The sequence below is a fragment of the Pseudopodoces humilis genome, chromosome 1, assembly GCF_049639895.1.
Source record: "Pseudopodoces humilis isolate 2021_Gansu_Grassland_sample_001 chromosome 1, ASM4963989v1, whole genome shotgun sequence".
In the NCBI taxonomy this organism is placed as follows: Eukaryota; Metazoa; Chordata; class Aves; order Passeriformes; family Paridae; genus Pseudopodoces; species Pseudopodoces humilis.
This window is the reverse complement of record NC_142200.1, coordinates 37124212-37143466: the sequence shown is the minus strand read 5'-3', so window position 1 is coordinate 37143466 and position 19255 is coordinate 37124212. Positions and strand designations below refer to the sequence as shown.

The 19255-nt window shown below is 41.7% G+C and overlaps 1 protein-coding gene across 1 annotated transcript; it reads left to right on the top strand.

Moving 5' to 3' along the window:
* Nucleotides 1-2293: 2293 nt before the first annotated feature.
* SDCBP (syndecan binding protein) lies at nt 2294-17679 on the top strand. Its single transcript, XM_005517135.3, has 9 exons — nt 2294-2443; nt 6784-6865; nt 9756-9834; nt 12335-12444; nt 12759-12917; nt 13928-14103; nt 15312-15483; nt 16028-16119; nt 16968-17679. The coding sequence occupies exons 2-9, from the start codon at nt 6815-6817 to the stop codon at nt 17020-17022; spliced, it is 894 nt and encodes a 297-aa protein (XP_005517192.1). The 5' UTR covers nt 2294-2443; nt 6784-6814; the 3' UTR covers nt 17023-17679.
* The last annotated feature ends 1576 nt before the right edge of the window (nt 17680-19255 follow it).

Genomic DNA, 19255 nt, shown 5'->3' with positions numbered 1-19255 from the left:
GGAACCAAGTGTTTGGGCTAGGACATCATTGTAAAGCAAATGAACATCCATTACAGTCTTGTGGATAAAATCAGGGAGGGTTCATTGACAGTGCAAGTCTGATATGCACTGGAAAAGGCTGCTCCCTGAATAACAGCAGGCTGTCTTGAAAGATAACAAAGAGAAAAAGTAAAGCAGAAAACAGCAAATAACAACCTAGCTTTCTGGAGAGAAGAAACGTTTTTTGCAATGAGAGGAACATTCAATATCAAACCAAAAGAAAACACCACCCTTCAGCTGTCAGCATTGGCACCCAGTAGAACTGCACTGGAAAACTGTCAATCACACATCTTCAATTTCCATGAACATGAACGCTACAGTGCTCTTCATTCTATAGGGTGGGTCCAGGGCTTCACTGCACTGAGCTCATTTCAGGATGAGGAGTGACACACTTTGAGCACAGTTTTAAAATTTTCACTGCACTTGTGTTAAAATCTCCTTTGGCTACATAGAAAATTTAGCACTTCTTAAGCCATAATCATCTGTCATTATTAAACCAGAGCTAGATTTCCTCCCTTTCTCCTGGCCCAGAGGACATGTAACACAGGATTTTTTGTGAACTTATACCCTAAGCCCAAGATTTCACTTAATGTATATTTAATGACCTGTAGTTGCATGACTCAGCAGACAATAGTTCAGGCAGTGGCATGTAGGAAAGTTCCAGGTCTGGCTGATTGTTGGATATAGAAACAGAAGCCTCCTGAGCAGCCAGAGAGTTGCTGTTCCTCTATATTCAGCACTGCTGTGGCTGCTACCCCAGTCCCTGTGGTGCTCACCAAAGATCCTGGAGAGAATCAAGAACTGGAAAATATACTGTAACAACAACAGAAAAATACATATTGCAACAAAATTTATGTTTAGCTTAACTAAGGTTATGATTATGCAGATAATTCAAATGATGAAACAGCCTGTCAGAATGCAGCAAAACAACCTTCCCTCTCATTCCCATTTCTCCTTCTGCTTCCTCCTTTCTCATGTTTCCAGCCACACACTCCCTTACTCTGGTTCATGCTTGTACTTGAGGAAGCCTTTTATTGCTAGTATGGCTCGCTAACCAGCAGAAAAGCATTCATGTTTTTGGTGGATTTGATTTCTCCTGGGGCAGTGAGTTAAGCTTTCTTTCAGAAGAGCTCGGCACCTGCTGGGACTGGCTGAGGGCAGGAGAAAGAGACTGTAGGTGGGAGCAGACCTTCTTCCTATGTGCTGGAGGACTGCTCAACTCCTCTGCTGAGCACTCTGGCTTCTTAGGTAAAAAGAAGCTCTAGGGCACTCAGCACATTTAATTATCTGTATGATGAACAAGATTTGACAACAGGAAAAGAATTGTAATGAAGAAGGAAAGACTGAAAATTAATGCTAGGGAAGTTCGTACTCTAAATAAGGTAAAGAGGGGTAATTATGATAATTGACTTATGAAAGCCTCCTTCCGAGCTTGATCTGGGATTTCTCTGTCGCTGGTACACTTTACATCATGGTTTCTTCAGGGGATCCTCTCCAGGATAAAAGCTCTGTTTCTGACACCTGCCTGTGGTAGAAGGCTCAGGCAGGTGCTGAATCGTGTTACAGGTGATGTGGTCACTCTAGCTCTGATGTGTCACAACTCTCCTGTCCACAGCAGACATGCAAAACAAGGTAGACACAGGTTGTTAGTGGAGAGTGCTTTATTACAGCAGGGGGAAAAAATACGTAGGAAAATGAGCAGAAAATCGTACTTTTTCTCCATGAAGACAACAGCTATCAACCAATAAAAGCACACAAATGAGTCTAAGGCCCTACAAAAACAACGAAATCTCAGGGTGAGTTTCAGAGGGGACCTCATCACTCTCCACGGTTCCCTGACTGGAGGTTATGCTGAAGTGGGGGCGGTCACTTCGTGAGGGGACCGGAGCAAATGGCCTTAAACTGAGACAAGGAAGATTCAGATCAGATATCATAAATTTTTTTTCACTGTGAGAGTGGTCAGGCACTGGAATAGGTTGTCCAGGAAGGTGGTGGAGCCACCCATCCCTGGAGGCGTTACGAGGCGCCTGGTGCTGGCTGATGTGCTTCAGCGGTTACAGCGGTAGTGCCAGGTAGACCGATGGACTGGATGATGAAGATCTCTTCCAACCTTGAAGACTCCAAGATTCTACGTGAAACAAGCGGCCGGAGGGGAGCGCGGTCACCGTCACCCCGTTCGTCCCCCACCACCCCACAGCCGCCGCCGGCCGAACCAGCGGCAACCCCGGCCCCGGCCCCTTCCCCGCCGCCGCCGGAGCATGCGCGGGGCCGGGCCAGTTCCGCCACCGCCCCCGCTCCGTTCATAGCGGCGCTGCCGGGATCCAGGAGAGCAGCTGCCGCCGCCCCTCTCCTCTCCGTACTGCGGGCCCCGACGGACGGCAACCAACAACTCCCTGGGCCGGAGGTAAGCGAAGGGCCGGCGGGCGGGGTCCCCTCCCCGCGGCCCTTTGTGCGCTCCTCGGGGGCGGGCGGGGGGCTGCGGGCCGGCCATGGCGGAGCGGGGAGGGGGCGGCCTGCGCCGAGGCGGCCCCTCTGTGGCGCTTGCGAGGGCGGTGTTGGTGCCCGCTCCGGCCGCGGAGCCGTGCCGTGCTCCTGTGGGGCCGCCGCTCCCCGCAGCCGGCCGGGGGAAAGGCTTCAGCCGGGCTCGGGGAGCTGCCGGCTCGAGGGGCTCCTCCGCCCGCGGACAGGGAAAGCAGCGCCTGGATAAGGCCCTGTGTCCCCTGTGTGAGGGTCTGTGCCCGGCTCTCGGGTTTGGGAGTGTCTTCTGGCCCCGCGCCGGGGCTCCACTGCCCGGCCGAGCATTTGTATGAACTTGGCTTGAGACGGGCTGAAAGGTGCTGCGGCGGCGGTGCCACGGGCCTTGTCAGGCAGGCGAGCCCTGCTTCAGGTCTGAAATGGAGGCAGCAGGTTTCGGAGCTGAACGCATAATGAGGGCAATTGCTCCCAGGCTAATTAGATATATATCAGAAGGGAAATACTGAGTTGTTAGTGGAGAACGGGTCTTACGAAACTGTTCCTCGGTTCGTGACGTCTTAGCCTGACCTTCGGGAAGTGTTGTCCTCGATCTGCTTTAAAGATGAATTTTGGGGCTCATAAGCTTCTAATTTCTGGAAGTGGGAGCCAGTGTTCCAGTACAGGTGCCAGCATTGTGGCCTGCTGTACTTTTTCAGTACAGCTACTGGGCTACAGGAGGAAGACACGTAGGGTAGCGGGTTTTGTTTTGTTTTGTTTTCCCCCTCCCACGGTTTTGGCTGCTGGGGCTTTCAAAGACAGCAGTCACTATGGGCTGGCCAGATTGGGGTTTAGCGGGGCCATCCTGTGCTGCGTTCATGCTTTCCGAGCTGAAGAACGCTTCGGGACGCCCGTCTCCTCCCAGGCACGCCACCGAAAGCAGTTCGGGATCGCTCCCACCTTCAGGACTTCCTGCTGGCAGGCTCAGGGTGTCACGAGTGACGCCTTTCATACTTCTCCCATCGGTGGCCCGGTACTTCCCTTTGGCAATCAGGATCTCCTTAGTGGGACGTGCAGGCAGGGGTGGTCAGACTTTCCAGCCGAGTGTACTGAAGGGGAGGGCGAGGTCTTCACTGCCAGGTTTTGCGGTTTGCCAGCTGAGTTACAGCTAACTGCCCTTCCTTTTGTTTTCATTTCTAAGTCCCTAAGCACTTGGTGGTCTCATAGTACATGGAAGTATGGAAATGATTGGGAAGGTGATTCTGATTTGGTGTAAACTTTTAAGAGAAAAGAGGAGATTGTAGTGACTCACGTTTTGTAGCATCTACTCCCTAGTGCCTAAAGGTGTTACAGCACCAACTGAAATTCATGTTTGTACTGTGAATAGCATTGCAAAGAAGTCGTGGGCAAGTTCTTCCTGCAGTTACTGATGCTCCCTGACAGTGGCAATTGTTACTTAAAAATCCCTTTTTAAACTAAATATAATATTATTGTGACTCTCACATTATCTAACATGGGGTATTTGTGTTGCCATATTCAAAATTATGAGTTCACTCAATGCAGTTTCAGTGGTGACTGCTACTCTGGCTATTTAGTCGTAAAACCAAAATCAGGAACTGGTGAGTTTATGACAAAGGAGCCAGCTCAGCAGATCCTTGGTGACAAACACTTTGGTTTGTTAACCCTTGGCTGGGGAGGGGAGGCTGAGGGGGTTGTCAAGGGGCAGGACAGACTTCTGGAATGTTGTCTTATGTAATCTGAACACTAGAATATGTTTAGCTTTGCTAATGCTTGTCTACAGAAAGCACTGTGCTCCTCTTTATAAACTAGCAGAAGGTTAAGGTTGCCTGTCTGTAACAAACGTAACCCAGTGACTTCCTCCAGAGACTGGTCTGTGGGGGAGAAACAAACCTGGCCAGGGTGTTGCATGGAAGTTGGTCACTGGGGCAGGGGACCTGGCACTCCCTGTCCTGTGCTCTGCAGCTCTATGGACGCCAGAGATCACCGCCTGCAAAGTGCTGCTGTTTTGCCCCTCGTCGTCCTGCCATGGGGTGACTCCTTTGGGAACACACTGTCCTTGGCCTGCCCTCTTTTCCTGCCTGCTGCCAGGGGTGTGCTGACTTTGAATATGTGCCAGTGCTGGGACCAGCACCTGGATCTCCCAGGACAGCTTTAGCACAGAAGGAGATGCCGAGTCCGATGCTGTGCGTGCCTTGAGTGGTGTGAGCAGCAGAATGGAGCATCCAGGAACCGCTTATCTGACCAGGGGCTTTGGCTTACATTTGCTATTACCCATTTTGATGGGCATAAGCATTTCAATGTTTCAGGTCAATTCTGAATTAAAACAGAACTTCAAAATGGCCTTAAATGTGCGTTTTAATTTATAGTTTCCAGGCTTTAACTGTTTGGTGGAATTGCAACAATTAATCAAAAAAGTCAGTGGCAATTAATTATTGTAATAAAACAGACCACATGTTCACGGTTTAGATCTTTGTCACATTTAGGACATGCTTTTTTTAATTTTTAATTGCAGTTTGACATGATACTAAAGCTGTTGGGCACTGCTGAACAAGCATAATAGCTGTTGATGAATTCAGTGTAATATGAAGAGATGTCCATTGTGTTACTGCAGTATCACATTAGGCATCTGTGCGTGTGGTGTTCATTTAGAAGTGGACTTCATTTCTGCACGTAAAGAAGCAATAACTCAAGGATTTATGCAGTGGTCACTTATAGTCTGAAATGTTTGCTAAATTGCTGCATTAATTAGAATGTATTTTCTTTGGATGCGAAAATGAATCCCCAAACCAAAAACCTTTGATAAAACTTCTGTATTAACTGTGTTCTCCATATCAAAACTGTATCCAATTTTGTTGTCTTCTGGTTATGTCCCTCTCCATCCCTCTCACTACAATGTTCCTATACACTGATATGAAATGTTTTATTGTGGGTTTCAAAAGTTCAGCTGATCTCAGTGAGAGCATGAGTGAAGGAGCTCTGGAAAAATGGGATTTCCTGAAACCTCAGGTAACTGGTTCTAGCAGAGCTGTATGTCAGCATGATGCCTTAGAATATCATGTGAAGTGGGTTGTGGTTTGTTCTGTTTTGTTTAGGATTTTTTTTCCCCATTTTTTTCATATTACTTCCTGATAAGTTTTCACAGGGCTCTCTGAACATCACATGAGAGCCAGCCTGGAATCTTTGTGTTTTGAAACTCACCACTGACTGAATCTTCCTAGTTTATACAGGTCTCTTGCTGCAATTAATGTGTTGCAAATGGGCATGGGAAGCCAGTTCTTTCTAGTGGCTTCTTGCTGGATCTCATGATTTAACCCCAGCTGACAATTGAGTGCAACAAAATTGCTTGCTGGTTTCCCCTTCCCCAGCAAGACAGGGGGAGAGAATCAGAAGTGTAAAGTGAGAAGTCATGGGTTGATGTAATTAGATAGGTTAATGTGACAGAAAAGGAAGAAAAGAAAAATATTAAAAGAGGTGGAATATATAAAATGAGTGATGCACATTGCCACTGCTCACCACTTGCTGACCAGTGCCCATGCCTTTGGCCAGCTTTCCCCCCAGTTTATATACTGAGCGTGATGTCACATGGCATCCCTTTGTCCAGTTTGGGTCAGCTGTCCTGGCTTTGTCCCCTTCTAGCTCTTTGTGCCTCTCCAGCCTTCTCACTGGCAGGACATGAGAAACTGCAAAGCCCTTGACTTAGTATAAACACTTTTTAGCAGCAACTAAAATAATTAGTATGTTATTAGTATTCTCATCCTAAATCCAAAACACAGCACGAGGAAGAACATTAACTCTATCCCAGCCGACAGCAGGTCAGTGGAGTATTAGAAGTGTTGAAAGCCTTTTAATGTTTTGGACAACAGAGTGGAAGGTTCCGCAGTTGTGTATAAAATACTGTCCCTGTTGGGAGGAGGGTGATTAGGTTTTTTCTCTTAAATTGCATATTGGCCTCCTAAAGTCTCTCTTTGCTTCCTGTGAAATGTTTTTCTCTGTGTAGGTTTTCTCATCATTGAGACCTAAACTTCGATAGTGCTAAGTATATTAAATAAAGCCTATTAGCCAAAGGCTGCTACTGATAGCAGATTAAATGGGTAGTCTTAATGGAATTCATTTCTTGTGCTAGATATCTTTACTGCTGACTGGCAGGTCACAGAGCACTTTTTTAGCACTTAGTCTGGTTAATTAATTTTTTTTAAAAAAATTAAGGAGTTAAACTCAGTAAATATCTGAAAGCTAATCCTGTTGGTTTTGTTCTCCTATTTTTTTCCCCAGTCTGCCCTCTACCCATTAAGTCTTCATCAAAATGTCTCTCTATCCTTCCCTAGAGGATCTGAAGGTGGACAAAGTTATTCAGGTATGGTGGACTTTAAAAAAGATGAGTTTTGATGACCATAATATATGTGATATTTAATCCAGAAAAGCGGAGACTTATTGTAGTTGAGAACTTGTTTTACCGTCTCACTCTGAAAGGGAAAAGACAGCCTGTTTACTCTGTAGCTTGATTTAGTATGATTAATGCATATTTTACCACCTGCATATATTTGTTTTGCTTTATATATTCATTTGTGTTCATTTGTCTTTAATATGTTTGGGTTTTTTGAAGTATAGATATATTGCCTTAAGTAGACGAATATAGTCAGTCTGTTCACATACTTCAGCTCTGACTTGATGAGTAAACTAATAAATCTGCTGCATCTCATTCCCAGCATCCAAATCTGTAGCAGAATTTTTTTTGTGGTCATTTGAGAGAGGAAAAAAAAAAAAGGCACTGGCTGACTTAATGCCATCTCATATCAGACTTGTCCTATGGCTATTTCATGGTAGTGACCAGTTCTCACAGTATATCCAAGATTATCACCTTTGTGCAAAACCCTTTATGTGTAAGAATACTGGTAGTTTTATTATTAGTCATGATAAGGACTAAAAATATCTTTGAAACAAAATAATGAAAAACACTTTAAATAGATTAAAAACTACGAGAGGTTTGATGTAGATTTATTTCATAGGGAGTTTCCTTACTTTCTTCAGCATTTTATCTTTTCCTGTACTTGACCTGCATTCCTTCCTGATTTAAACAACAGCAAGGTATTACAATTACAATTATAATTACAGTGTATTTTAAGGTGTCTGCTACTTCTGTCCTTGCTGTTTTCACTGGGAAGCAATCAAGCAGGCTGCAAGAATGGCTTTTTAACTCTCCTATGCTATCCCAAAGTGCAGTGCCTTGTCTCATTTGTTTTTGTATGTGTGGGGGGAGCTTTTGAAGTTGTGGGTGCTATGTTGGGATTTCTCCTTGTTGTGTCCACCCACTCCATTCTTCTTATGTAACCACAGTCCTTTATCTACAGTCTGGTAATGCTGAACTAAAAATTTAGTAGCCTGGAGCTAAGAACATGCTCCTTTGGCCTTTTATTGACAAGTGCTAGAGTTTATATATTACAGTTGAAAATTGTCATAAATGTAATCTGCAAGCCATTCCATTTTCACTGATCATTTTCACAGAATTACTGAATAGTTTTGGTAAAAGTCCTCTGTAACAAGCACAACATATTCAACTCCATCACTTTGCTTGGAGCCTTGTCTAACCTGACCTCGAATGTCTTCGAGGATGGGACATCTAGCAGCTCTCTGGACAACTTTTTCCAGTGCTTCACCACCCTCATTTCAAAAAACTTCTTTCTCATATCTGGTCTAAATCTAACCTTCTCTTAGTTTGAAACATTTACCCTTTGTCCTATCACAACAGGCCCTGCTAGAAGGTCTGTCACTATCTTTCTTGTAAGCCCCCTTTAGGATTGGAAGGCTGCTCTATGGTCTCCCCAGAGCCTTCTCTTCTCAAGACTACTCTGTCTTTTCTCAAAAAAGTGTTCCATCTTCTGATTGCTTCTGTGATCATAGGGACCTGCTCCACCAGGTTCATGTCTTTCCCATGCTGGAGATCCTAGTGCTGGACACAGCACTCCAGGTGGGGTCTCACAAGGGCTGAGTAGAGAGGCAGAATCATCTCCCTTGACCTGCTGACATCAAAGGCTAAATTATTTCCTTCTCTCAAAAAAATGCATTCAAAAATGCTGTCTCTTTAAATAAGTCTGAGAGCATTCTTAGGAGAAAAGGGGGCAGAGTGCTGAAAGACATCTGCAATGAGTGAGTAAGATTCAAATGACTGTTGGCTGAAACAAACAGTAACAAATGTAGCTTGTTACATTAAATATTATTCTAACCTGCTCTTTTTGTCCATCATTTGAGTTGGAGCCTGTGCTTCTAAATACATGTGATATTGCTAAATAATGAGTCATTCTTGCTGTGAAACCTTTTTTTAAAGACAACTTCCTGGAGTGTACAGGATTGAGAAATCTTCTATTTTTAGGTGTTTCCTTAACATCATGAAGTAATTTGACTGTCATGTTGTGTTAGAAAATTTATGTGTCCTGTTCAGCATAATGTTTCACTATGCATTGAGTACTTCCTCCCCCTGCCCACTACCTTTGACATTCAACCTCAGGAAAGTTACTGGGATAGCTATTTCCATCATGCTTAAGAGGCCTCTCTAAGGCTGTATTTTTCACTGGTCATGAACACACAAGGCCAAAAAATAGAGCTGAGGTATTGAGAAGGAAGGAAACTGACTCACAAATATAAGAGAACATAATAAAGTAAGCCAGTCAGCAATACAGAAATAAAGCTTAATGTGTTCACCGTAGTGGCAAGTGCAGTAGAAGAATCATCTTGGAAGGTCTGCTTCTTTCAGAAGATATGATAGTAGCACTGGATTGTGTGGAACTTGACACCTGAAAAGAACTATGGATCTAACTATGTCTGTAAACAGTGTGAAGGAGTAAAACTGCTGCTATCCAGCTGAAATCAGTAATTGCAAAGCACTCTGCTAAAGGTTGTACCTTAAAACTTAGTTATAAGCTTTGTTGGACAAAGGTAATGTTTCCTTTAAGGCTTTTTAACTTGCTTGATGACGTAAACAGAGCAGGTTGACAGGAAAGCCTTTCTGCATTATCACTGTAGCTTTGTTTTTGGGGAAGATGTGAGTTGATGTGCCAAAATAGTTTTGATACTATTACAGTGTGTTGTATTGAAGCTATTTATTTCACATAAAAAGCTTGATTTCATTACTTCAAGATGGATAGTAATTAGCATGTGCAAGAAGGAAGAAAATACTGAGTCTTTTGCCTGCATAATAAAGATTTTTTTTTATTATTCAAGATAACATATGTGAGTTTCTTTGCTTTTAGGCTCAGACTGCCTTTTCTTCAAATCCAGCTAATCCAGCAATCTTGTCTGAAGCTTCTGCTCCAATTCCTTGTGATGGAGGTAAGCTCATGTACTGCATAGTATCCTAATGTTGTAGAAAGCAGTTATGAAATCCTAAAGTTAACAGTACAGTCAAAAATAGCTATAAATATGTTACCCTATTTACAAAGGGTAATAAATGTTACCTTGTTTACATTTCCATTTTGGAAATGCCAACACCCTCCTTGGTGAGGTGCTATAGGAGTCAAAAAACAGTGTTTGCTTATAAAAGGAAGTTGTGGCAAGCAGTCACCCTTCTCTTTCTGCAACCTTTTCAAGTGAGCCTGGCGTAAGAAGATTTGATGTTTGTGCCTTTGGACTCTGATTAGCTCAAACCTCAGATGCTTAGTTGTCGTTATTTGTCACGTATGTATTTGCAAGCTTTAGAGGACAGTGTGAGTCAGTCTTTACATGTGAGTTTGCTCTGGGACAAAGACAAATCTCTGTCAACAAGAGAAGTGCCCAGGAAGCTGGCAATTAATCTTGTGCAATCAACATAAAGCTTCCAGCAGATTTTGGAATCAAATGTGTGGTGGAAAATCCGTCAGATCTAAAGCTGAATGATGTATTCTTGTACTTTCTCCTTTTCTCCCAAGCACATGTACATCCACAGAGGTGCACAGGTATGTTTGAGGTTAGAGCTCAGCTACAGTCAATTACTCTTGGTCTAAAAGGCCTAAAGCCTCTAACTAGCAGGACCAGCAGCAGTGCTGGAATGGTGGTCAGGAATGCTGGTCAATCAGATATTAAGTGTTGGTGGATGGAACTTTGTCTCCAGTTCTCCTCTGTGTGCTTCTGTGTCTAGGATGACTTTAAGGCAGATGTTTGCATAGCTCACCATGGTTGCCTCTGGTAGATCTGGAGTAGGTACTTATCTGGCCTAACCCCACGAGATCAGACTTTAGTTTGCTTCAGCAGTCTTGGTAGCATTTTTACTACTGTCCATAGTTTGAATTTTCCTGCATGTATTTGGCCAGCAGGATCCAAAACTTAATTTTGACATCAGTTTGTATATGAATTGCTCTGGAATTCTGTGGCTGAAGAGTGATTAATCATTCAGTATATCCCAAATTAGAGAAAGCCTTACATCATCTATAGGATGTGCCAGATCCCCTGGAAATGCTTCTGTCCTGACAGAAACACAAGACTATACAACATCGAGAGTTTCTGTGTTCTGCTATGTGTTCCATTATTCTGAGCATTCTCTATTTTAAATGAGAATGTAATTCAGCCAGTAAAGATGCATCCTGTGTTGTGATCTTTAGTAAAGAACAAAACAGAAAAACACCTGCAGAAATCTTGTGCTGTGTTGTGTATAATCCCAGGGGCTTGAAAAAGCAAGCAAAAATAGAAAATCTATTAATCAAAATTATTGATGAAGGTGTAAGCTAGTAGATTAGTCCAGAAATATGGTCAGACAGCTCTCATACAAAGCAGTGTATTAAAGAGCAGAAAAATCTCTTGTTTATACTGGCATTTGCCTTGCAATGACCTTTGTTCCTTCCCAGAAAAGTTACTTTCCGTTGCTGGTCAGACATGGATTCTTACATAAGCTGATTTTATTCGTTTATACCCATAAATGAACACTAGAAACCTAAGCCTTGTGTACTGGGAAGTCTGGTTGCTTCCTAAGCCCTTCTTTTCACTGCCTCTCTCTCCAAGCAGCCTTTTCTGTCCCCACTCATTTACTCAAAATGTCAGAGGGACTCTTAAGAGCTCATAACTGGCACTTGTTAAATGGCACCAATTAATGATTTGTGGAATGTCAAGAGTAAGATCAAGTTTATTTCCAGAGTTGTTCAGCTCAAGGTCTGACAAGTCTGTGAGTTCAACTTCCTTTCCTTCCATTCCTTGTGCCTCCTTCTGCTTGGGTGTGGAGAGATATTTTAAAGGCTGTGTGTGTTTTGTCTTGGTGAGAGGCATTTATAAAGCTCCTTCAGTTTGAAGCTGTGAGAAAATGACAGCCACTTTCTCATGAAGACTCAAAGCAGACTGTAGTGTGAACCTTAGAACCAGGAGGCTTCTGCAGAAACCTTACCATGTCTTGGATTTGGAATATCCTTGGTTTGAATGCCTCTTGTGAGTGCTGTTTTGAGCTTGGTAGAAGGTCTCTGTATGGGTTCTTCAGCACACCTGGTTTGGGGTTGGGGAGGAGTTCTTCACTAACTGCCCAAAAATTCTAGAGCTTAAGGGAATGTCCTTCTGGAAGGCAGCGCATGGTTGGTTTTGGAACTGTCACCATGTGTCTTGTTTGTGTTGTAAATTGTGAATAGAGTAACTGAAACTGAAAGTTCTCTCTAAGTTCTTTATCTCAGAAGTGCTGCTTGTCTGGTTCCTCTTCTAAACCAGGCCCGAATAATAATTCTGATTCAAGTGGGTCTTTTGTCTGTCATAACTTACCAGTTAAATAATTACAACAGCACAAGATTTGTTAAAGTAATTGTGCATGTAAAAGCAGTTAATGGATCTTTTTTTTTAAACCAACAGTTGTATTGATTTTTGTTTTGTTGTTCTCCTGTAGGCTTATACCCCAGATTGTATCCAGAACTTTCTCAGTATATGGGCCTGAGTCTCAATGAGGAAGAGGTGCAGAGAAACTTAGCAGTGGCAGCAGCTGCTCAGCCACAGGGTGTAGGTACCAGTCAAGCATATTCTAGAAAACAAAAGTGTAATGACTACATGTGTATCTAGCATTCTAGAGAACAGACTATTATTTGCCTTAAGTACCATAGTTGACTGAGAGGTGAATTATTTAAGTAGCAGTGTCTATTTTAGTCTGTTCTGAAACTCAGCAGTCCATTTTCAATGTTGGGATTTGGTGGGGGAGACCTGTTGTTGTGGCTTATTTTGTGTGTTGTTTTTTTTAAATATAACTTCATGCAAACTGACATATAGCTATACTTAAAAGTTGAAACTAAGTTGTCTGGCTGTTTTGTTTTAATCAGCAACTGGTAACACGACCTTCTGCTAATTACATGGTAGCTCCAGTGACTGGAAATGATATTGGAATTCGCAGAGCAGAAATTAAGCAAGGCATCCGTGAAGCAATTCTGTGTAAAGATCAAGATGGCAGAATTGGGCTTCGCCTGAAGTCTGTTGATAATGTAAGTGTAGAAGTTGCTTTTTCCTCTAGAGATTTTACTGCTGGACTATATACTAAAGTATAGTGAAGTTAGTATGTGGTCACAAAATAGTCTTCTGTATAATGGTTTCTTATCTGTTACCAGGATTTTAAAATCCTCATTAGACTTGTAACTAGATTTCTGGCTCTCTGGACTAGGATCTGAATTTACAGACACAGTTTAATGCCATGTGTTTTATAAGACTTGAAAAATACCAACAATATTTTTTGTTTCAGTTTAGAGTTTGAACTTGTCCTTGCATGGTTGCTGTGATACTTTTTATCAGTTCAGGACGTCTTGTCTTTACCTTTGTGGAAACACTGGGCAGTACTTAATGTTCAGCAGTATGCAGAATACTGCCCACAGCTTAGAAGTATCTCCTTTTTTTTTAAAGGTGCTTAAACTATTTAAGCCATTTAATCTGTTTTTTAAAAATGTTTTTTAAAAAAAACTGTACTGAAGGTAGCATATAGGGTGAAAATACTTTCCTTTAGCTCTTCTAATGCAGAAAATGGAGTTTTCTTAGAGTAGCATGGTGTGATGTTGGTTTAACATCCCTCACTCCCAAAGGTATTATTTATAATTTTCTTTAATATGCTTTACTTTGTTTTTAGGGGTACTTTGACTAGAAATAGTTTTGTAACACCAGTTAAAACAGACAAGTATTTACCCCTTTGCTTAAGACTTTAATGTTGTGCTTACGGGTTTTTTTTTTATTTTTAATGTTTAGTGATCTATACAGATCTGCTTGTTTTTGAACTTTGTTCTAGCATTAATTATCTGTCAGACTTCTAAATACATCTGGAAACAGACTGAAATTTCAAAAGTGCCCCTTAAGAAGAGATAATTAGCAAGTCCTTCTGTCTTGTCTGTTTGGCTGATATTATGTAGAATGGAAAACTTCAGGGGCTATGTGTTCTGTGACTGGTCCTCATCTTTAAGCAAGAACTTCCCCTTCTCCTCCCTTCCCTTTTTTTTTTTCCCTTTTGCAGGGTATATTTGTCCAGTTAGTTCAGGCAAACTCTCCAGCATCCCTTGCTGGTCTGCGGTTTGGGGACCAAGTTCTGCAGATCAATGGTGAAAACTGTGCAGGATGGAGTTCTGATAAAGCACATAAAGTCCTGAAACAGGCTCCTGCAGAAAGGATTTCAATGATCATTCGGGACAGGTAAAGCCAACTGCAGAAAAGGATTTGCCATTATCCATCTCTAAGTAATTCTGAGGGGTGTGGGTCTCCCCTTGCTTGAGTAGGTTTAACAAAATCTGTTTGTCCATGTACTTCAGTAATAAAGATCTTCATAAATGTTCCCTTTTGTGGGGAGCAATCAAAATGGTTCCTAGTTTGTAAACTTCCTGGTCATGATGCGGCGTAACATTTTTCCAAGATAAACTAGTGAGTGAGAGATGGCACAAGTTAAATTTAAACTCTGAATTGAAGAGTTCTGTCCTTTTTTTTCAATTAAATTTTTTTTTCATTTAGTATAAGTGAAAGTCAACAATAAAAGACAGTAACAAAATGTTTGCTGTATTAATTAATACATTTGCATTTTATGTAGCATGATAGCTTTTCTTGTGAACTCTGTTGCCTGCATAGGAATTAATGCCAGTTTTACTAAAAGCACACTTGATGACCCAATATGTTTTTAAAATAATGATCTTGTAGCTAATTGTATGTAGTAACAACAGGTCAGATTCAGCTTAAGGCCTGTAGGCTGCAAGAAGACAGATGATACTTCATGTGACTAAGTATATGCCTCAAAGCTTTTTCCATGTTCCTTTCTGCTTAAGAAGCAAGCCTGACTCAGTAGAAGGCAGCTGCTTTGATCAGGGCAGTTACTTCAAGCACTGAATTAAAATACTGTGGCAGTAGATTCCCTGTTCTGTCTACCGCTTCTGTGCCCAACATGCCACCCCCTTCCTATATCTGCTGCCTTTTTAAGACAATTTAAAGGTTTATTGTCCCCAAAGCAGTAGAAATGTTGTTGGGGGAGCTTTGTACTCTCAGAATCCTGTGGTCTACCTACAGTTGCTTAAACTGCCTGTGCTATTTTATCAACCTTATAATGTTTGTAGAGAACTTAATGTTTCGTGGAACTTTGGTTGGTTGGGGTGGTGGGTGGATGTTGTATGGGATTTTTGTATTAATCCAAATATTGAAATATCTGTAGAACAGGGAAAACATGTAAGGTTTATAAATAAGTACATTTTAATACAACAATAATGAAGTTAAATGCAACAACTTTTCATTATAGAAAATATATGGGTCCCTTAGAGTACAATTACTTTTTATAAGCTAAATATGCTAAAATAGCATGTGCTTTTTTTCTGTGGTTTAGTAGACTGAAGACATTGCTTTGTATTTTAAATTCTTTTTAGACCTTTTGAACGAATTATTACCATGCATAAGGACAGCACAGGACATGTTGGTTTCATATTCAAGAATGGAAAAATTACCTCAATAGTGAAAGACAGTTCCGCTGCAAGAAATGGACTTCTGACAGAGCACAACATCTGTGAAATTAATGGCCAGAATGTAATTGGGTTGAAGGTAAAATAACTACTATGTGGGGGGTGTGGATAGCTGTGAGCTTTTTTTGTTTGTGTAGTGTGTTTTGGAGAGAGGGAAAAGGTTGTAATATACTGTTTAGTGTTTGTCAAATAACTTCAGTCATTATGTAACTTGACTGGAGAGACACAGATGTTTTGGGCTTCTATGCAGTTTTGTGTTGGTTATTAGGGCATCTCATTCTCATCTTTGCTTCTACCTGGCAAGGCTAGTCCTTTGTTTTTATCTGTAGTCCAACCCTGCTGCCAAACAAAGGGTAAGCTTCCTCCTTCCAACCATCAAATTTTAGCAGGAATTGTGTATGACATCTGTGTCCCTTCTCTAATCAGTTCATGCAAGATGCTCATAACTGAACATCTGTAGAGTGGCATTGCACTTTCAGGGATTTGCCCTGAAGGTTGAGTGCTCCAAACAAGGAGTTGGGAGGGTCTCAAAGAGACTTGAAATGTATCTAGAAAAAGCTCTTGAGCTGCTTTCTTAGTCAGCTTGAGTTGCATTGCTCATGTGACTTCTTATTTACTAACAGGACTCGCAGGTTGCGGACATCTTGGCAACAGCTGGAAATGTAGTGACCATCACTGTCATGCCTTCCAGTATCTATGACTATATAATAAAGAGGTAGGTAACACAAAGCAGATGCAGTGTTAATTATAATCACGTGGACTGTGTACTCACAATAAGACCTAATTAAAAATTTTACTTGAAGCTTGGAGAAGGGATGTGGGTGCCTGAAAACTGGTTTAATCTGATGTTTTGGTCAAATTGGTGTGTGTTGGTACTGTTTTTAACTTATTCTATGTTTGTGATGATCCTTTACCTTTTCCTCTCTGGAAGAAAACGTTTCTAAACTTCTTTTGACTAAGTCTGAATTTCTGAGAACTGGATACTACATGTATTTGTTACCTTGTAACTAAAATGTTGCTTCTAGTGCAACTAATTCCTGTGGTGCAAAAGTGATTGTTGGCAGGATAGTTTTGGGTTTCTTCCTAATCCGTTGGCAATTATGGCTTTCGACAACTAAACCTGTCCTGCAAAAATATTTTTGAAGTTGCTAGACATTAATAATGCTTCAGGTGTAATTGAGTCTTTTTTTCCTTTTTTTTTTTTTTTAATTTAACCCCGTTGGCTTGGTATCCTCTTTCTACAAGGCAGTTTTCAGTCTAACAGCCACCTTTCACTCTGCTCTCCTTCCCTTGTGCTTGTACTCTGCTTGCACACGTGTCCATACCCCGAAAGGTACCAATAACACAGCTCAAGTACTAATAGAACTGTTGAGTACTGTAGGCTTCTCTTTCATCTGGGGGTGCAATTTGGTGCAGCTCTCTATAGCAACTTGTCAAAAATAGTGGAGTGAAAGTCCAGCTCCTGGTTTGTACTACAGGCAATGACAAAGCTACTGCGACCACATGCTTGAGTGGTCTTCTGTAGTTGTCTTACTAACTTGAATGCCTTTTCCTTTTCCTTAGGATGGCAACTAGCATCATGAAGAGCCTGATGGATCACTCTGTTCCTGAAGTCTAAACTTGCACCATGGATGTGTGTGTATATATATATGATGATGATTCCACTAAACTTGGGCTATTATACTCAGTGATCTCTTTCTTCTGCACATGAGCCTTTCTGGAGGCTGAGAGAAGATATGCTGCATCAAGCATTTGCATCTATAATGGCTGGGAATGTCACCGTTCAACATATCTCGTGTATTCACACACTGTAAAACTTGCAGCCTTACATGCTTGACAAATGTGAAATTCCAATTGTTATGACTTCTTTTCGTAGGTCTTTTATTTAGCTTACTACTCTAAGCCATTGCAACTAAAGGAACCAGGTATCACTTGCAAAGCTACATGTTGTTACCCAGGACAATGCTGTGCTTTGTATGTCTAAGAAAAATGAGTATTTTTACTGCTTTTTGTTTGCAAGAGTAGATTTGAAATAGCGTATTAGAAGTAAGGCTAGTACTAGTTAATTTTTTGTTCTAGTAAATACTGTTTACACAAAAATGCCACCTAGCTGAATATAGCTCAAGGCATCAGTCAGTAAGCATTAATTAAAGTAGTGTACAGATACTCAAATCTTTTTACTTGTTATATGAATTGTAACTAATATGCTTATCTCTCGCCTTAACCATGTTCTTTTAAGGATTCAGACGTAACCAAATAAATGACCAAAACTTTACATCCTGTGTGTGTACGTACTTAAGATGAGCTAAAACAGGCTTGTTTTATTGAGGTCAGTTTCAGCCAACAATGAAGATAGGAGATACATATTTTAAAAAGTTTACTTGTTTTAACATTGAAATGTTTTAGAAGGATAGCTCTGGGCTACTTTAAATAAGATGTGTTTAATGGAAAAAATTCTTCACCGTGAGGGTGGTGAGGCACTGGAACAGGTTGCCCAGAGAAGCTGTGGATGTTTGATCCCTCAAAGTGCTTAAGGCCAGGCTGGTTGTGATCCCAGCAACCTGGTCAAGTGGAAGGTTTCCCTACCCCTGTCTGGGAATTTGAGCTAGGTGATCTTTAAATCCTTTCCAACCCAAGCCTTCTTATGATTCTAACTTTCTTTACACCTTAAGTGTAACATATGGAATAGCACTGAGCTGTTCTACAAGATCTACAATTCTGAGAGCTGCAATTTCACTATAAAACTGCCTGCAGCTTGCTGGGTATGCTGGATTGGGCTGGGATGAAGTCAATTTTCTTGTAGGAGCAGGTATGGGGCTGTGTTGGAGGCCTGTGACCAAAGCAGGTGATAACAGCAGCATGTTTGCTGAGTTGTATGAGCACATTGACAAGGCCTCTCCAGCTTCTCATTTGGTGCCCTGCCCCCAGGGAGCAAGGGCTGAGAGGGAGCACAGTGTGACCACTGATCCAAACTGGCCAAGGGAAAATCAACACCCTTTGACATTATGCTCAGCAATAATTAGGGGGGAATATTTCCAAGGCAGTTGCTGGTCTGGGCATCAGTCTGCTGGAGAAATAAGGGAATGATTACCTTTTCATCACTTTTTTTTTTTTTCTTCCACACTTTCTATTTTCTCCCATCTATTGCAATCCACAAATTTTCATAGCTTTTGCCCTTTTGAGTCTCTTGCCCCTCTTTCTGTGGGGCAGGGTAAGTAAGAGGCTCAGCAGGGGCTCAGCTATCATTTGGATCAGCCCACCACAACAGGTCAGAGGCATGTTAAACTGAGACTTGAAGTTTAGTGACTGCCTTTTTACTATTTTTTTCTGCCTCTGCTCTGTTCCAGGTTTCAGCTATAAAATCTAGGATTACTGAACTTCAGTTTTCCTCATAGTTGGCAGCAGCATGAAGTCAAAGCAAAGAACTTCAGTTCAGTAGAGGTATTATTTTGTTAAGATGTATTTGGGGAATCAGTTTAGCTATTCCTTCAGAATTTACTTGGATCCAGAAGTGGTCTGGGAGTGGTGGCATCTTACTTTTTTGCTTGTCCATTTAAGGGACATATACTGCAAAAGATTATAAGAGATCACACCAAAAAGAAAAGCAAACAGTTCAGAGCTTGGCAATATGCAATAAACAGAGTGTCTCTCATCTGCCACTTCCTCTCAGCATGTGTAGCTAAGTGTAGCTTTTCCTGTTTGAAGGAAAAGCAGGGTTGGGAGACCTGCTCTTCCAGGGAGGACTGAAGTTCAGCAGTCAGGAAAAGTCTTGCTATGTAGCTTGCTGTTTTTTAAATGAATTTCTCAGTTACAGTAACCCAGAGAAAACCCTTACAGCAATTTAGGCTGGA